General features: G+C 43.4%; 1 protein-coding gene across 1 annotated transcript in view; it reads right to left on the bottom strand.

Moving 5' to 3' along the window:
• ALMS1 (ALMS1 centrosome and basal body associated protein) overlaps positions 1 to 18,214 on the bottom strand; it is a 75,166-nt gene extending 56,952 nt beyond the window's left edge. Inside the window, exons 1-3 of the mRNA XM_065060195.1 lie at positions 18,052 to 18,214; positions 4,293 to 4,427; positions 2,691 to 2,886 (exon numbers count right to left, since the gene is read on the bottom strand). Coding sequence (XP_064916267.1) covers positions 2,691 to 2,886; positions 4,293 to 4,427; positions 18,052 to 18,105 — 385 coding nt within the window. The 5' untranslated portion in view covers positions 18,106 to 18,214. The remainder of the gene's footprint in view (positions 1 to 2,690; positions 2,887 to 4,292; positions 4,428 to 18,051) is intronic.
• Positions 18,215 to 19,582: the final 1,368 nt, after the last annotated feature.

Here is a 19,582-nt window from a genome sequence, read left to right as displayed (position 1 = left end):
TGCAAAAAAAATAAATCTATGCCTAAATGCAACAACTGCAAGTTTAAGAGTGGAACCCATGGGTAACAGCCATGTCTGGGGTCTGGGAACTGCTGTTTAGCACAAGAACTTGGATGCATAAGGAAGCAGAAATGCAATAAACAGAAAGAAAACAACTGAAGTAAGATAGGCAAGGAAAAAATTTGAGCTTGGGTAAATAAAACGGCTATCGATAATAATCTTGGCTAATTTTGTCTTCTATAGATAGCACAAAAGGGAAAGTAAACCACAGACGTATGAGTATTGTCAACTACACGTCGCTTAGTGCTGCTTTTGATTTCGTTAAATGTGCACGTACAAAAAGGGAAAGATGATTCTTTCCAGACTGATTTCCACAGCTGAAGCTTGAAATTAAAAAACAAGAGGAAAATATGAGCATGCAAAGGTAATGAAGACAAATGGAGCTGATACAAGTTGGGTTTATTTCCAAGAAGAACACGTTTATCTTGTTGGGGAAGATGTGTTTCCAATGATTAACAGCAATGAGGGGAAAAAGTGAGTGTCTCCGTCTCCATCATTTTGAGGATTCTTAGAAATTGTTACAAATATGGTTTGTGTCTCAAGATGCAGAGGATAGTATTGCATTATAAAGAGAAATTTTCTGTTTCAAAGATGTACTACTACCAGTGGACTAAAAATTACATCACCAGAATTAACCAGAACACTCTGATCCCACACAGATGAAAATGAACATAACCAAGAACAGATCAAGGTGAATCTCAAACCATCCTTTACCGAAAATAATCCATCAATCACTTTGGACCGCTAAAGCGAGCGCTTGATACATCACTAATGGTAATGAGTCAAAAATATATTACAAAAAATGGAGTTAGAAACTACTTGCCACTGCTGTGTTATTCTTAAAGGACGCTCATAGCTACACCTCACAGTGTTGTGAGGTTTGTTTGTGTTTCAAATTGTATTGTTAATTATAACACTTAGAATAATAGCATATCAAGTTGGAAGGGACCATAAGGATCACCTGGTCCAGCCCTTCTTGGCAAAAGCTTGTAATGCACCAATACACCGCACAGAGGCTTTCACATCTCAGTGCTGACAATAGCACACCTATTAAGGAGCCATTCTGAGGCCCAGATGAGCAATATATTGGAAAGAATTGATATTCACATTAATGTGGTACATTCCAACATGTGTATTGACCCAATCCAGAAAAAAATGTAAGAACTTGTAACAAAGATAAGTTTATAGACACATTCTTACTCTATTATTATGTTTAAGGACCAGAGCTGAGAACTCCTCTGAACAGAATAGCTTGTGTTGAAGGGACCTTCCCAGCTCCCCCATTCCACCCCTGCCATGACAGGGACATCTTCACCAGCTCAGGTTGCTCAGAGCCCCGTCCAGCCTGGCCTGGGATGTCTCCAGGGATGGTTCATCCACCACCTCTCTGGCCAACCTGGGCCAGGCTCTCACCACCCTCATGGACAACAATTTCTTCCTCATGTCCAGCCTGAATCTCCCTCCTTCAGTTCAAAACCATCACCCCTTGTCCTATCACAACGGGCCCTGCTCAAAAGTCTGTCCCCATCTTTCCTTATCGACCCTTTTAAGTCCGGAAAGGCCACACTAAGGTCTCCCCGGAGCTTCTCTTCTCCAGCTGAACACCCCAACTCTCCCAGCAGAGCTATCATTAAATGCTCTGGTGCTGTGACAATGGGAGGATGACAAGGTTGCTGTATTTCTTGCACACAGCTCCTTTTTTGTTAGTGCAACAGGACAGCAGAGCACAGTAAAGCAGCGCCCCCGCACCTCACAGCTACTATACATGGGCCACTGCGTTACTGGCAACTGAGACCACGGGGGGAAAAAACCAAAGAGTTGGTGCTTGTAAGTACAACAGTGAAAGTGGGTGAACATCTACATACTCAGACATTATCACCTTCCCCTTCCATGTTGTCTTTGTTATGCTGACTTCCTACATAAGGAAAACCCCTTTAATTAGCTAGTTTGGGTTAAACCTTGCTTATACAGTGTGTAAAACTTGCTTTTACAGTGCTTATAAGTATAATTCCTCAGTTTTTCCTCTTATCTGAAAAGGAATACAAAAGTGAAGAGCAGTAATGCTTATAGAACAAGTTTGTGAAAGGCTACTGAAAACCTTTAGGAACAGTATTTGGAGTTTACTTCATCTATAAAGAAATTGTGTAAGACACCATGAGACATAGAAACAGCATATAGTAGTTTGAATATATGAAAAAGGGGTACAACTATGAGCACACTTATCAGTTATAAATACAATTATACCTGCCTCAGTATTTTGAAATTAATGAAGATTTTTTACTAACAAATTAATACAGATTTTGAGGACACAGAGAACTATTGCCTCCCCTAGAGAGAACCCCAAAGATTTCTAACTTTACTCAGGTTTACTAGCAATTCTAAAGGAAAACAATTCTATGGTTTTACCTGAGACCAAAGATAATCAGCTCACCTGTTAAAAGTTCCAGGGAAGATATACAAACCCCCTGTTTCAGTTTGAAGATGAGCTTTGACAATAAAATTAAACAGGATGTATTTTGTAAACGTCAGTTTTCACTAAAAGAAGTCAAATCCAGGTTAGGGATTGATTCAAAAGGAAAACTAAAATGCTAATTGTTTAGTAGTTAAACAAAGGGCAACTTTGAACATACTCAGCAGTAAACTATGTGCTGGATCTCCAGGAAACCACCTTCTCGATGCTTCTGCTGAAGGCAACGCTCCTTCCTCCAGCGTGGGGAACTCCGTCAGGTCGCTTCTGTCACAAGTCAGGCCAAGCCCGGTCTCCGAGGCAGCAGCTGAACAGCTGGCGTCCACTTCTGCTGGAAGCTGATACCATGGCTCGATTCCCTGAGAACAAGAAGGGAGACAAGTGTTCACGCATTGAGAAACTTTTACAAGACACATTTCCAAAGGAAATGAAGACTAAGTACTGAAAAAGTGGAATTATTGCCTCTAAATTGTATTTCTTATACAAAAAATAATTGAATCGCTCACTCAGAAAGATCTTGATGAGGACAAACGCTTCATTAGGATGCTGGGCCAATAGTGCTCCTGAAACTGTAGTAAAGACGGTTTGCACCGAACAACTGGGGAGTAACACGCAGCACAGTTTCTGATTTGTCTTTAAAGAAAGTTTCTAGTTAATTCTGATTCTAATTCTGAGTTCACACAGATAATGCCTTTGAATGCTATGTAACTGCTTGGTATATTTTAAGAGTTTTAGTTCATGTTCTAATGGAAAGGAGCATCTTCAGTTCAAGCAATTCACTACAGAATGTGCATTGGGATTACCGTGGAAGTAATTAAACAGAAATTTTAATTATAGAAAAGTCACAGACCAGTCTTCAGTTCGGAGAATTAAGAATATCAGTCATTTATAAGGCAAATCATTACCACCACCATACATAACTCATAATTACATATACATTAATATAAGCAAGAATGTCCCAATGAATAGGAAGAAGGACGGTACTACCCCCACTTAATAACTGCAAGCTCTCTACCTTTTGAAACACCACTATGGTATTAAAAGCTACCCTTCACATCAGAATTTTGCTATATGAACTACCATTTTTGCACAATGTTGTTACAATCATTTAGAAATAAAATTTCTGATCAACTCAGTCTTTTCAGAACACCTGTGATCTTATGCCCTTCTCAGAGTAATTAATTATTTGGCAGCATATCCATCGGATATAACTACTATGACTGTATCATGATGCAAGAACGGTTTTCCTTAATCACATATGGAATGGGTAATTAAAACTAAGATCTAAAAGTAGCCAGATTCCCCATGAACCGGAGCACAGCTCTGTGCTAACGTGGAAATCCACTGCTTTAAGGCAGACAGATCCAACAATTTAAGAGGCAGGAGCAGGATTATAGCAAATTCATACTGAATACAGATCAAAAACACTGTTGCAAAGAAGAAAACATTACACTGGAAAATATCGTTGGCTTATAACCAGAAAACAGAAGGAGGGGGAGAAAAAGAAAATAGTAATTAAAAAAAATTAATTACTGGGGAGTCAGTTTTAAACAACATGTCAAAACGATCTGTAACAGTTGGATCAAGATTAGACAACTTGTCAGAGTTTGCAAATCTCCTGGTTTTCTGCACTTGCAAGATACAGAAACACAGACCTTTACAGGGCAAGGATGCTGGTCTGAATTATACAGAAAAAGCACTTCATATTCTTTTCAATCATATATTAACTGTGAACCACAAGCAAAACAAAGCACAGTGCAAATACCGAATTGAGGGCAGTTTTCTGACGTATTGCTTCTCCCAGGGAGATCCCGCTGGTCACCGACGACTGCGTGTCGCTGCTGCTGCGGCTCAGGGAATCCTCCTTCCAGCCACGGGGCGGTGGAGTTGTTGCAATAGGCTACAAGAAAGAATATGCGTCTTTAAAACAGAATTTCAACACGGCCAATGAAATATATAATATACACAAGCCACCCCTAAGGCCAACAGTTTTGTGACTACTTCAACGTGCTTTGACAGTGACCCAAATCCCATTGAGAGTCCCAAAGCTTAACTAAAAGGGGCAGGTTCATTTGCCACTATTAATCCCCAAAAAAACAGTGAGTATGATTTTCTGCACGTTAACCAAGCATTTCTGAGGGCCAGAAATTTGTTTCTCATCTCCAACCCATATACACGCAGCTCTCAGTAAATCAGAAAATACCAAAAAAGACTCATCGCCTTGATGAAAGTCAGGTTCTCACATTTGTTCTGTCTGGTTGTTAGGTTTTTTTAATACTCATTTTTTAAACAGTTGTTGGGTTTTTTAATAGTAATTAATAGTAATTTTAACACATCTACTACTTTATTAAAAACAGAAGGTTTTTACTTATATAAAGGTTGTAAACTGAACTTTCAACGCCATCTCGCACAGGTATCTTAGAGCAAATCGTGGTTGATTTCTATACTACAATTTAGCAATACTGACATACTTTGAGGCCATGAATTGAAGTTAAATTGGACTGCAGCCTAGAAAAGCAGCTGTAACCATTTTCTCTTCCCCACGAGGTAACAGAGGAAACTATTGTGAAGTCAGAATGAAATATCTCTTCTGTACCATCCCATGGCTGAGGTCACAGCGACCACAACAGCTTTCCCCAGAAAAGAGAGCCAGCCAGCTTCAAACACAATGGGCTGTAATGGTGAAAATAGACATTTCTGGAACACCAAGGTACAGTCCAAACACAAACCTTCCAGGAAAGTAGTTAAAAAACCCCCTAGAGACTCAAACTGGAGAATATCAGGTAATATTATTAATGCAACAATTCAACATGAAGCCTCAACCAGAAGGACTTGTAGTAATACCCCACCTACCCTCGTACTCTTCCTCGTGTCACCTCAAGTTCCAGTTTAACTCAATAATAATAATTTTTTTAAAAGCCAAGCCAGCCTGGGAGGTATTTTTAGGGATTAAATCAGCAAATGGTGGGGTCTGAAGAACATGGCAGTGAGAACAAGCCAAGCTCCTCATCACCTCCTCCTGTACGGTGAATGATGTATCTGTCTGGTGCTATCTGGCTGCCGTGAGAATTACAATGGCCATAATTTGGGCAAGAGACCCACGAAGGGCAGAAGTAAAAGGTAAGAGATGGGAAAAAAGAGAGCGTCAGCAAAAAAGAAGCACTGAATTCCCAGAATATGAATATTTATCCTACTGTTGGATATGCGCCTTCCGTTATGAAGTCCTCCAGTAACAACTGGTTCTTTTCCTGACAATTTGGTCTAATATTCATTTGGAAATTTCCGTTCAGCGGTACAGATCTACCTCGACAGCCTGAGCGCATCATTTGTAACCTTCAGCACAACAGAAACCAAGCCCTGGAATTTTTCATGAAGACATTAATTACATTCTAAGAGCTCAGACTCAAGCTAGAAAAAAGCCCAGAACACAGACCTGTGTAAAAGAAACACGTAAAATCCAACATTTGAGATTGTTTTCTTTAGATGCAACTATTACCTACTAGATTAGTTAAACTGACACCTGAATTCTGTTTCATTCTTCTTACGCATTAAATGATGTGATTGTTTTTTAATTTATTACAAAATGCTAGTCCGTATCGGACCTCAGGAAAGGTGAACTCACTCTTGACTGCTTATGGCACCTCAGTTGAATGTGATCCTTATATAAAACATACCATCTCTGCATTTTTCAAGCACAGTTACCAAAAGCTCAACTCTACGCAGCAATGTCACAAATTTTCGCCTTTGGAAGGACGATAATTTCCAGAATTTCAGTACCATATGCCATCTGAAATCCTTCAACCAAACCGCATCACTGCGATAAAAACAATGTAGCTTTCTCTATAGGTCAGCACCAGCAAACAAATCACTTGGAACAGCAAGTACATTTTTGTGCAAGTTTAAAAAAGCTGTAGCTTGTTCATTAACAATGATGTGTAAATTATACCTGGGAAACTAGGACTCAACCAGGCAGAAAATACTCTTCCAAATTAATTTCCTGCACAAAATAAATTTGTTTGGGCTTTGTATTTGAAGTAACAAAACCAATTGTAGCCTGTACCCATATACTCAATTCCTATTGCATTCCCTTAGTTCCTATTGTTCATACTAATCAAGTTATTAAAAGAAGCAGCACTGAAGTGTACGTGACAATAACTTTGAATGCAAAGCATTCCAGTAGCTATTTGGTAATTTAATTAAGGCCTATTATTGAAAATTTGGGTTTACAATATGCATCTATAGAAAAGGGCAATTTTATTAATCTGGAAATTAATAGTGTTAGGTACTGGAAATAAATAGCGATAGGTAAGGGAGCCATACTGTGATTATAAAACTAATTCCACAAAAAAAAAGGGACTGATTTTATTTAGATAGGCTGGGCACTGCTAATTAAGTGGGTGTTCTAGAATTTAGAATGGATGAGTAATGACAGCATTCAAGATGCACACGATGAACAAAAGACTAAACAACCCAACTGTGCATGTTGTTGTTTATTCTCTCCTTTCAAACGACCTTCTCTAGCCTATGGTGAGCAATCCCTCTCCAAATTGTTTAATTACTCCTATACCTGTCAGCCACTTCAATTAAAATCCTTTTTCTAGGCTGCAGCAGTGGCACCACAGACTTCCCTCAGCACTTTGCATGAAGGGAATTCTTCAGTTCCCAAAGCCTACTGATTAACCTAAAAAAACAGACGTTGACTGGCAACCTAAAGAGAAATCTGACCAAGACAATAATTTAATTAAGCCTTAGAGCCAAACTGAATTTGAGCCTTTTCCTGTATAGTTTCAACACACGTGAAGTGACATAGTCTTCGTCACAACACTGCAAAGAAACAGCATGAGAAACAACATCTGAACTGGTTTCTTCTACCTGTAGCTTCATTTCTTCATCTTTTACCGAAATATTTTATTATAGAATGGAAAAAAAGCCAACAAACCCACAATTCACTATCAGCTAAAGCCAGACAGAACCCTCCGTGGAGAGAGAATTTAACTTAAACAAGGCAAATGGGGATCAAATGAAAGTATAGAACAATAAAATACAACTGAGCTTCTGTTTCGTGGGAATTTCTTTTCCTCCTCCTAAATTTACAGTTTTCAAAAGCCGTTCATTTCACATTAGAATTTTGAATAGGTGTGACCAGTCTTATTTTGGGAAAAGCCAGCCAGTGATGTATCACATGCAGATTCCTCAACAAGAAACTGGTGGAGAAATGCTAATGAGTTATGATGCAATTAACTACAAATAGCAATATTCTAGAAGAGTCAGAGTACAACCCAGAGCTACCAAAAGCTCCAATACCCAGTCACCCAGAAGAGCAGGACGGCTTCAAAGCAGCACTATTATTGCTAAGAGTACTCATATAGCACCTTCCATGCAAAGACCCAAAAATGTTTCAGAAACACTGATTCATAGCACTACTTTAGAATGTACATAATAAATATTTATCTTGCTTTTACTATGCACAGAGAATTTAATGTACAACAACATGGGAAATCAGCTGCAGAACTGATTTCCCAATTAGTGTGATCTGACCATAATGCTGCAAATGTCTCTTATTTGATGCTTTAAAATTTCATCTGTCTTTGCCTGTATGTTCTGAAAGAAAGTCAAAAAGAACAGCTACAGTATCACAAGGCAAGGACATTAGAGCATGAATGAGAACGTGAAATAAGATATGAAATAAATGTTTGTATTGCAATTAGGTAACATGATACCCTTTACACATTTTAATATGCCATGTAAGTAGCTGCTGTCATTGTCACAGCGGTGCTGCAGCATCATGAACATTAAAAGTGGTCTGCACAGTGGCAGAACCGTAGAGATAAGATAATTACAGTGTTGATTGCTGTTAAAACATAATTCAAATGATTTTGCAACTCCCTCATATAAACAAGAAACATCCTCCTGTTTTGTTTAAGCAAGCAGAAAAAAAATATAACAGAAAAGCAAGAAACAGTCGTTAGTCTCCCAAGTCCATCCAGGTTTTCCAGTTTTGATTTCCAGCTGTCAACATTTCTTATCAAAATACCCATAAACTATTGAGAGAGAGAGGGGAAGAGCGTTTGAATTGGGGGGGGGGGTTGAAATGAGATGAAGCAGGACCTCAAAAAAAGGAATATACTTATAATTAATCAGAAATTCTCCCCTGAAACGCCCCCCAGAAAACATCAGTAGCGTTCAATCCAAGAAATCTCATGTCAAATAAAAAATGACCATCAATGATTGATTTTACCAGGAAGGCCGGGAAAAAAACAGCCACACAATAAAGCAAAAGCTCTAGAAATGAAGCAGCAACCCCAGTGCCCCAGGTCCAGAGCAGCCCGCCTGGGAAACGCTCAGCACCACCACATGTACCCAGCCCAGCGCCACTCATTAAATCAGTCAGCCCTCGCACATCATCACAAAAACCATCCCCATGGTCCTCACACACTTAATCATACTGATGCATTTCAACAGATCTTCCCAGAAAAATCTAAGACTTCTTTGGAGTTAGATCTTTCAATATTTCCTTCAAATAAAATGTTAAAAGGCAAGTTTTTACACAACTGCGTATATCCACAACTACATAAATCCAAATTTTATGGTGGCAAGGCTTAAGCCTCAACAGCTGTAGTTTGTGCTGTGTGTTTAGCATCGCTTTTTAAAGGAAGGAAGCAAACAGGCAAGAGCACATTCTGTTTCATTATTTCATTTTTAATCCTCACGCCAAAAAGCAAATATAAAAGAAACAGCCCAATGGAAGAGATCTGCCTGCGTGTCCCAGGGTGGGGGTGCAGCACAAAGCAGCTGCAAGCAAACAATTAATTAGGATTTAGTATGAGTATAATCATCTCTAAGGCTTCCATATAATTAAAGTCAAATGAAGAAAACTTAACAAGGTTTTTCTTCCTGGAATCCAATACAGCAAAAGTTAAGCTTTTGCTGCTAAATGCATACTGAGAGGAAAAGACAAAGCTGAACAACTACAACCACCCCCACAGAACGCAGTGCCATTAACTTAAATGGTAGGAACAGCCGATCCTGTTTGGCATTCCTGACCGATGCTGCATTTCACAGAGAGAAAAATGAACATTTCTCAGTTTTGAGCAACCGAAAGGTCAAATATCCTGGTTTGGCTCTTCTTACTTTATTCTGACCACTGAAAATATCCCAGTAAAAATATCACACAATAGCACAACAAATCAATATATCTAGATAGACATGGGAAAGAGAACTACCGAGGTTATTAACTCTAACAGCCTGATCATCCCAGAACATCAGAAATACACTGTAATTTCTTTCAAACAGTTCATTTCATCTCATTTCTCCCTCCTAAAAATCAGAGGCACATGGTCAGGTTAATTCGGTATAAATCTTGTGTTTCGGTTCCCTTGTCTATCTCAACATACGAAAACATGCAGTGGAGGTCAGGACCAACTATTCCAAGACTCATGAGTAGCTATCCAAAGGAGGTGATCGCATAAAAGTGCCAGAGGTAGATCTCAGTCTGAAATTACCGTTGCTGCATTTCATCTTCCTAACTTCAGGACTTATTTTTTTCTTATTTTCTCAAGAGTATTCCAGATTCTGATACCATTTTCCAAACCGTTTATCGCTTGCCCCAGCATAGCCTTATCTACTTATTTTCGAGGTCTCACCATACACTAATCATGCAATTCATCAGTGAAAATACTTAACAGGAAGGAGCCAGGAAAAAACATCAAAACTGTACCTGAAATGCCTTCCAAACTGCTGCATATTTTCTTAGTTGGTCCCAAGATCAAAACCTCTTTGAGGCCATGATACAACCATACACCACCACCCTCTGAGCTACTAGATCACTTACCCTCTCAAAGATGATAATTAAACGTGTTTGAATACAATTGTCCTTAACAGAGCCACACTGGGTATTTTCTTAATTTACTTAAAACGGTTTCAAGTAGTTTGCTCTAAATTCTTGTGTTTCTCTGCTTTTGTTGCCTATTCCTAGTGGATAAACAAGCATGCAATATAAAAACCACAATTAATGAATAATTAAACAAGGGATAATCATTAAATAATTACGTAAACAAGTGGCAAAGGAACACGGAGAAACAGGCACATATTTACCTCTCCAAACATGGAATTAACCCCGAAGAAACAATTTTGCCAGACCATGAAGAATGTAGGTTGCACTGTCCCATACATACCTGCTCATTTATGGCACAGTTATCAGCTTGTAATGAATAGCCAAGGAAAAGCAAAGCAAGTGTCATACAAAGCACTTCAAAGGCTACATGAAAACTCAGAATTCCCTTAACACTACATAAACACAACCGCATTTCATAATAAAGCCATGAGAAATTAAGTTGCTGGACTACAGTCCGTATCAACCCTACTTTGTGTATCGGAACACAAATTAAAAAAAAAGCAACCTAATTCAAATGCAGAAGTTTTTACATCAAAGATTGTTTTGGCCAGAAACCCAGTACCACAAGTTGCATGAAAATTGTCAGTATTTGAGTCCAGCTACTGAAATCAGTAACAGAATTCCCATTGTCTGCAAACAGTTCAGCACTAGAAGTTCATCTAGAATAACAGAACACTTGGGTTGGAAGAGACCTTCAAAGATCACCTAGTTCCAACCCCTGCCATGAGCAGGGACATCTTCAGCAGCTCAGGTTGCTCAGAGCCCCGTCCAGCCTGGCCTGGGATGTCTCCAGGGATGGTTCATCTACCACCTCTCTGCCCAACCTGGGCCAGGCTCTCACCACCCTCATGGGGAAGAATTTCTTCCTTATATCTAATCTAAATCTCCCCTCTTTCAGTTTAAAGGCACCACGCCTTGTCCCAATACCACCCTGTAAAAAGTCCCTCTCCAGCTCTCCTGTAGGTTCCCTTGAGGCACTGGTGGCTGCAATAAGGTCTCCCCAGAGCTTCTCTTCTCCAGCTGAACACCCCAACTCTCTCAGCCTGTCCTCCCAGCAGAGCTGTTCCAGCCTCAGGTCATTCCTGGGGCTCCTCTGGCCCCTCTCCAGCAGGTCCATGTGTGTCCTGTGCTGAGGACCCAGAGCTGGACCAGCACTGCAGGGGGGTCTCACCAGAGTGGAGCAGAGGGGCAGAATCCCGTCCCTCCACCTGCTGCCCACGCTGCTGGGAATGCAGCCCGAGATACCGTTGGGTTTCTGGGCTGCAAGTGCACACTGTCGGGTCACAAGTTGAGTTTCTCATCAACCAGCTTCTCATCAACCAGCACACCAAAGCCCTTCTCCTCAGGGCTGCTCTTAATCCAATCTCTGCCCAGTCTGTATTTGTGCTTGGGGTTCACCCAACCCATGTGCAGGACCTTGCACTTGGCCTTGTTGAACTTCATGAGGTTCATGCAGTCCCACCGCTCCAGCCTGTCAAGGTCCCTCTCGTCACTGATGTCCACTGGGACACAGAGCCCTTGACCCCAACTCTTTGTGTGCAAACATCCAGCCAATTTCTTACCCACTGAGCGATCCATACATCAAATCCATATCTCTCCAAGACAAGGATGTCATGCAGGACAGCGTCAAATGCTTTGCGGAAGTCCAGGTAGGTAACATCAGTTGTTCTTCCCTTAACCACCAACGTTGTAACTCCACCTTAGGCCACCAAGTTCGTCAGGCATGATATGCCCTTGGTGAAGCCATGTTGGCTGTCACCAATCACCTCCTCATTTTCCATGTGCCTTAGCACAGCTTCCAAAAGGATCTTCTCCATGACCTTGCCAGGCACAGAGGTGAGACTGATGGGCCTGTAGTTTCCCAGGTCTTCCTTCTCTCTCTTCTTAAAAATGTGGGTTGTTTCCCCTTTTCCAGCCAGTGGGAACTTCACCAGACTGTCATAACTTCTCAAATGCAAAGGACGTACCAGTAAATAATATACATTTAGAAAATATTATTCAAAAAAATGTAAAAATTATTTGGTGCTGTCAGGTATGAGAAACACAAATTATTTGAGATGTAACTTGCTTTTTCAGTAAGGACTGGCACGCTAGCAGCACTTTCCAGACCCACACCATTCTGGCATGAAGGGAACACCAACCAGCGCTATGTAAATTCTGAACTGTTTTATTACCTTTGTGCAACAAACTTTGGGTTTTCAAACACCTACAAGAGATCAGAACCAGCGAAGCAGATCTCAAATGAAAACAAGGGAAGATTCAAAACATAGTAAACTGCCAGGGTGTGCTGAAAGCATTCCAGAAAGGTAACCTGTATGTGTACACAAGGTACACTGATTTTGAATCCTTTAAAAATCATAGTTTCGACTGTCAAGTTTATAACATCAATAGCTATAGGGAGCATCCTAAAACAACAAGTAGAAAATTAATTACCACTGATTTGCAACAAGTCTGCCTGTTTTTTGCTTGGTTTCCTAAGACAGAGAGGCTTCCAAGGCTGAGAACACCCTGCTCAGTGGCACTGTAAGGCAATCTGAAAGCCGATTACTATAATACAGCATAATGCCTGAAGCAGAGGTTTTATTCATGTAATCACAGTGTAACTTATATTGGAAGGACCTCTGGGGGTCACCCAGTCCAACCTCCTGCTCACAGCAGGACTCACTTCAAGGCTGGATCAGGATACTCAGGCCTCATCCAGCCAACGTGTGATTATTTCCAGGGATGGAGATTCAACCACGTCTGTGGGCGCTGGTCCAGCACTTCACCACCCTCCTCATGAAAAACTCATCTGCAGTTGGAATATCTCCTACTGTAACACATCACCACAGCTGCTTGTCCTGTCACTATGCACCTCCAAGAAGATTCTTCCTCTGTCTTCTCCAAATCTCTCTTCTGGGAGGGAAGCACCACTTCCACGTCCTCACCTTCGGCCTCCTACTCTTCCCCAGGGCAAAGCAACCTCTACAGCTTCTCCTCATGCACCAGGTGCTCCAGCTACTGTCTTGGTGGCCTCCACCAGACTCAGGTCATTTTGCTGACCTCTCTCTTGTCCTGGCAGCCCAGGACAGGATCCAGTTGTGGCCAAGAAGAGGGAATATTCAGTTCCATCCAGCTGCCAATTATATTCTTATTAACGCAGCCCAGTGCATGGCTGGCATTCATTGCTACAAGACTTAGCTGTCACCTCACATTTAACTTGCTGCCCATCAGGTCCTCACGCTCTTCTCTGAAGGGCCACCAGTTGGTACTGATGTACAGGAATTTTCTTTCTGGGTGAGAAAGACTGAATTTTTCATAGCTAAAGCTCATGAATCACACAGAATCACACAGAATCACACAGAATCGACTCGGTTGGAAGAGACCTCAGAGATCATCGAGTCCAACCCTTGGTCCAACTCTAGTCCGTTTACTAGATCATGGCACTAAGTGCCATGTCCAATCTCAGTTTAAAAACCTCCAGGGACGGCGAGTCCACTACCTCCCTGGGCAGGCCATTCCAATGCCTGATCACTCTCTCTGTAAAGAATTTCTTTCTAATATCCAGCCTAAATTTCCCCTGGTAGAGTTTAAGCCCATGCCCCCTTGTCCTATTGCTAACTGCCTGGGAGAAGAGACCAATCCCCACCTGGCTATAACTTCCCTTCAGGTAGTTATAGAGTGTGATGAGGTCACCTCTAAGCCTCCTCTTCTCCAGACTAAACAAGCCCAGCTCCCTCAGCCTCTCCTCATAGGTCTTATGTTCAAGTCCCTTCACCAGTCGTGTTGCTCTTCTCTGGACCCGCTCCAGCACTTCAATGTCTTTCCTGAACTGAGGGGCCCAGAACTGAACACAATACTCCAGGTGTGGCCTCACCAATGCAGAGTACAGGGGAAGGATCACTTCCCTTGTCCTGCTGACCACGCTGTTTTTGATACCTCTTGGGCCATTAATCCAGCTTGCCAAGGTCCCTCTGAAGTTTGCCCATGTCCAACAGAGCCAACAGGAGCCGTCTCCAAGATGGACCCACTGCTGGCCAAGGCCGAGCCAGCCAGCAATGGTGGTAAAGCCTCTGGGATAACATATTTAAGAACAGAAAAAAAAACTGCTAAGGAACAATAGCAGTGGAGAGAGGAGTGAGAATATGTGAGAGAAACAGCCCTGTAGACACCAAGGTCAGTGAAGAAGGAGGGACGGGAGGTGCTCCAGATGCTGGAGCAGAGGTTCCCCTGCAGTCTATGGTGAGACCACCTATCTCCTGCAGCCCATGGAGGTCAATGGTGGAACAAACACCCACCTGCAGCCCATGGAGGTTAAAGGTGGAGCAGATCTCACGCTGGAGAAGTTCATGAAGAAATGTTTCCCTTGGGAGGGACCCCATGTTGGAACAGGGAAGAGTGTGAGGAGACCTCCCTGTTCTTTATATATAACTTCTAAGTACTCTCTGCTTTGGACCACTGAAAAAGCAATGAGTATCCCCGATTTTTAGACTTTTGTTTGTTTACGTGATACTGAAAAGAGCTGTAACTTTCCTTTGTTTAGATGACATTGACAAGATCTGTCCTCTGACCTTAACAAAAATGTTCATTCCTTTCTCTTTTCCACACTAAATTACCACTGAAATAAGAAGTACCACTGTCAGAAGGACCTTATTTTGATGTTTCTACTTGGATTAATCAAAAAAAAAAAGAGAGAGAGAATAATTTCTATTAATGATGGGCTTTTGGCAATGTAGCTATCAATTTGCAGCATTTAAGAACAAGAACCAAAGACTTGATCCTACAGGATCCTGTTTGTAATCACTATGCTTAGCTAGATGTAGAATCAAAAACTTTGCAGGACAGGATTTAAACCCTCTTCATAACCAAAAATAAACTAAAAGAGGAAACAGACAATGTTTTCACTGCTAAAGGAAAACAGCATAAACAGTAAGAAGTATCACTATGTTGGTTACAGAAATTCTTCTTGCTCTTACAGTCTGATGCCAAAAGTTCAATTGTCACAAACAGGTACTTGGGCTGCAAGATACAGTCCCAGTCTCTCCTCAGTAAGCAAAAACTTGAGGTTAGAGCTGAGTAGATGTTTCTTAAGCCAATTTTAACCACAATTAACAGTTCAGCTGGTCCGTTGTCTCTTGGAATATGTGACAAACAACACAGAGGTAACAAGTACCCAGGGCACAACAGCACAGGTCACTTCATCTGACAGGCAAGCTGGGACTTGCAGATTTATAGCAGTCCTGAAACTACAGCCATGCACATCACTAGCTACAAAGCTTTTCAGTGATATTCTCTCTTTGTCAATTGAAATTAGAGCTAAAAGAGTTTCTTGCAATAGAAATACGCAATAAAGGTGTAAAAGCAGCCATGCTACGACAGACAGAAGATGTGCCCAGTCTATCCCCTTGGCCCAGAAGAACAGCAGAGCATTAGCAACAAGCCTGGTATTCCCAGAGCTGAGCGCTGGTTGTCAGAGCAGCAATTAAACCACAGAGCAAAACAAACGCCGAGAAGGAAGCAACGGCCACTGTAAAACACAACTTGATAGCCAAAAAGGATCAAAACAAGCGGGCCTATGATGAACACGGTGAAGGTGAAACAAGAAGCAGGAGAGAGGTTCACTGGGCTAGAACATCACAACAACTTCATAAAGTTAACAAGGAAATTTGCCTGTAAATCAGCATTCAAATGAACTTCATTCCTACTTAAATATATACAAGAATACAGAGTAGTGGAAGAACCGTCCCTTTTACTCGGTGGCAAATTAGCCTTCCTGAAAACACAGGGTGAAGGTCCTTCAGCAGATGGTTTTTGAAAACCAAATTAAGATCACATCATCCGAACTCCCAAATACATATGTTCATTAAGGCTGGTCTTGCCTTTAACAGATCATATTTATTCACACAGGGGCTTCTATTCTTCGTTTAAGTCTCTATTAATTTTTCTGATAAGACTGAAATGTATTGATCCTTGGTTCATCCCAGGGAAGGTCTATGAAAATTGATACGACATCTACCACTTGTTGCCATTTGGCCGTTGCGTCTCCAAGTTTCTTCAGAGCTCTGGGATGATGCTCTGGAGTGATCACTGACCCTCACAACTTTTCATTTGGGGTTGTCCTCTGGCACCTTACCTAATACAGACCTGCAAACGGGACATCCATAAACACCTCCAGACCCAGGTGTCCAACATCAGGCACCCTGCACAAAGATGCCTCGCAACAGTCTGCAAGAGTCAGAACTTGCACAGGTACTACGAGCCCTTTACAAGTCTGGAAACCACCACAAGAACAGCAGGACAGATGAGACCAGGGGTCAGAATCCCAGAATGTCAGATTGGAAGGGACCTGGAAAGCTCATGCAGTGCAATCCCCCCATGGAGCAGGAACACCCAGATGAGGTTACACAGGAAGGTGTCCAGGCGGGTTGGAATGTCTGCACAGAAGGAGACTCCACAACCTCCCTGGGCAGCCTGGGCCAGGCTCTGCCACCCTCACCAGGAAGAAATTTCTTCTCAAATTCAAGTGGAACCTCCTGTGTTTCAGTTTGTACCCATTGCCCCTTGTCCTATCATTGGTTGTCACTGAGAAGAGCCTGGCTCCATCCTCCTGACACTCCCCCTTTCCATATTGATCCCCAGGAATGAGTCACCCCTCAGTGTCCTCTTGTCCAGCTCCAGAGCCCCAGCTCCCTCAGCCTTTCCTCACACGGGAGATGCTCCACTCCCTTCAGCATCTTGGTGGCTGCGCTGGACTCTCTCCAGCAGTTCCCTGTCCTGCTGGAACTGAGGGGCCACAACTGGACACAATATTCCAGGTGTGGTCTCCCCAGGGCAGAGCAGAGGGGCAGGAGAACCTCTCTGACCTACTGACCACCCCCTTCTAACCCACCCCAGGTACCATTGGCTTCCTGGCCACAAGGGCCCAGTGCTGGCTCATGGTCACCCTGCTTGTCCCCAGGACCCCCAGGTCCCTATCCCCTACACTGCTCTCTAATAGGTCATTCCCCAACTTATACTGGAATCTGGGGTTGTTCATATTCAGATGCAACAGTGCAATACCACAGGAAAGAAGCTTCCCTACGCTCTCACAAAAGAATTATGATGTTCATCCCAGGACATGAGGGTAGCAGCACATGATGGGACACCTGTGACCTCCAGAGATCTCCCCTTGCCCATCTCCAGCACTGGGATGAACACATCAAAGTGCACAGAGCCAAATATGAGCCCTTCTGGGGCACCAATGGCTCCATGGGGCCACTGGCTGTGACCACCGAGGAGGGTCAGTGACCAAACCAACTACACCGGTCAAGCCAACTGCACCCAGCCTTGCCCAGGGCAGAGTAAGAGACGATGGAAACAGGACAATGACACACACAGGAGGAGGAATCAGACCAGTTGCAGCCCCCGCGTTCTCAAAGGCAGAGCCTTTGCATCCTCCCTATTCCTGGGGCGGAACAATGAGCGCCAGCCCCTTCCCGGGGCACAAGGCGAGATCAGGCCAGCTTCCACACACAGGCAGGGAAGGAAAAACACGAGTGAACCCGGCAGTCACTCCCCTGGCCCCAAGGCCAGGCTGAGGGGCAGCCCAGGGCAGTCACCGCCTCCCCGCAAAGGCCGCCTGCACCAACCCCTCCGGAGACCACGTACTCACAGGAACCTGCTCTTCCTCCTCCTCCTCCTCTTCCTCCTCCTCTCCCGGCTTCATGGCGACAGACGGACATGCAGACAAACACACGGGCAGGCTGGACACCCCGTCCCCTCACAGCGGCCGTCCGGACCCGCCCCGCCGCGCATGCGCCGCCGCCCGTCATCCCGCCCCGCGTCGTTAGGGACTCGCTCCCCGCCCCGCGCATGCGCAGCCGCCACCGGTGGCCGTTGCGGGGCGGGGCGGGGCGGGCGCCGCCGAGCGGCGGGTGGGGGGGCGCGCGGAGCTGGTTTTGGCGCGCAGAGCGGCCGCGAGTGGCGGGATGGGGGGGGTGTACACACAAACACGTGCACACAGACTCGTACACTCACAGAGTCGTTTGGGTTGGAAAAGACCCTCAATGTAGGAAACATTTTGCAAATATAATAGGCTCAGGCAGGATCTCTCAGCAAAGCCATTTTTTTTAATAACGATATTGCAACACTGGGTGTCCTACCTAAACGTGGGTGTGTACACATAAGCAGACACGTCGCAAGAAGAGCCAGAGGCCATGAATGCATTGCAAAGAGCAAGTTTATTGTAGTTACCTCTCTACTGGGGGATCTCTGAAGTCGCACCTGAGCTCCCAGCAGAGGTGACACCGGCGGGATGCAGGCGCTGGTCAGTTCACCCTGCTGGAAGGTCACAGGGTCTGCTGAGCTCACCTGTATTTCAAGGCTTCAGGCAGGCGCAGCCTCCCGCTCTTTCTCACAACAAAGCAGGAATCTCAGACATAGTGATAAGGTGCCTACAGTTTCTCACAGGCGTATGTTATCTAACGCACAGGTTCTACTCACCAAGCACACAAAGTCAGTAAAACAGTGTGATGTATGTGCTTTTTCTACAGACAGGTGAAAGTCACTTGAGTGTATTTACACTGAACTAACCTCCTCGCCGATCTTAACGCTACATTCCCATACAGTATGCACACATAATATGGCAAAAAGTCCTTGCTTATATCCCCCCAAAATCCCGGCTGCAACTTCCCTGCCCTGTTCCCCATTGTTTGGGTACATCAGGGTGTACAGACTACCCTGATGCCTGCCTCAGTTTACATACAATACTCTTCCCCTTATCAATCTATTTAAAATGTTGATTCCTGGTACTTTGGATACCCTTCCCCCTAAATTAACTTGTAAATACAGGCATCAGACTGCATACAGATGTCAGTATATATTCCGGGAAGAGACTGTTTTACATTGAGGATTCATAGTCTGATGTTTCTCTGTCCTTCCCCCCTGCTGGTGCCACGTGCCAGGTCCTCAGCTATGTAAAAACAACAGTTCTTTGTTAAATGTTACTTACACTCAAGATCAAGGAGTGCAACCATAACCCACCCCTGTCCCTGGCCCATGTCCTGAGAACCTCATGTCCGTCTGTCCAGCCCTCCAGGGATGGTGACTCCAGCACTGCCCTGGGCAGCCTGTTCCAATGCCCCACAGCCCTTTGGGGAAGAAATTGGTCCCCACATCCAACCTCAACCTCCCCTGGCGCAACT

The sequence above is a fragment of the Columba livia genome, chromosome 4 (assembly GCF_036013475.1).
Source record: "Columba livia isolate bColLiv1 breed racing homer chromosome 4, bColLiv1.pat.W.v2, whole genome shotgun sequence".
In the NCBI taxonomy this organism is placed as follows: domain Eukaryota; kingdom Metazoa; phylum Chordata; class Aves; order Columbiformes; family Columbidae; genus Columba; species Columba livia.
The sequence above is the reverse complement of the archived record's forward strand: the minus strand, read 5'-3'. Positions and strand labels throughout refer to the sequence as shown.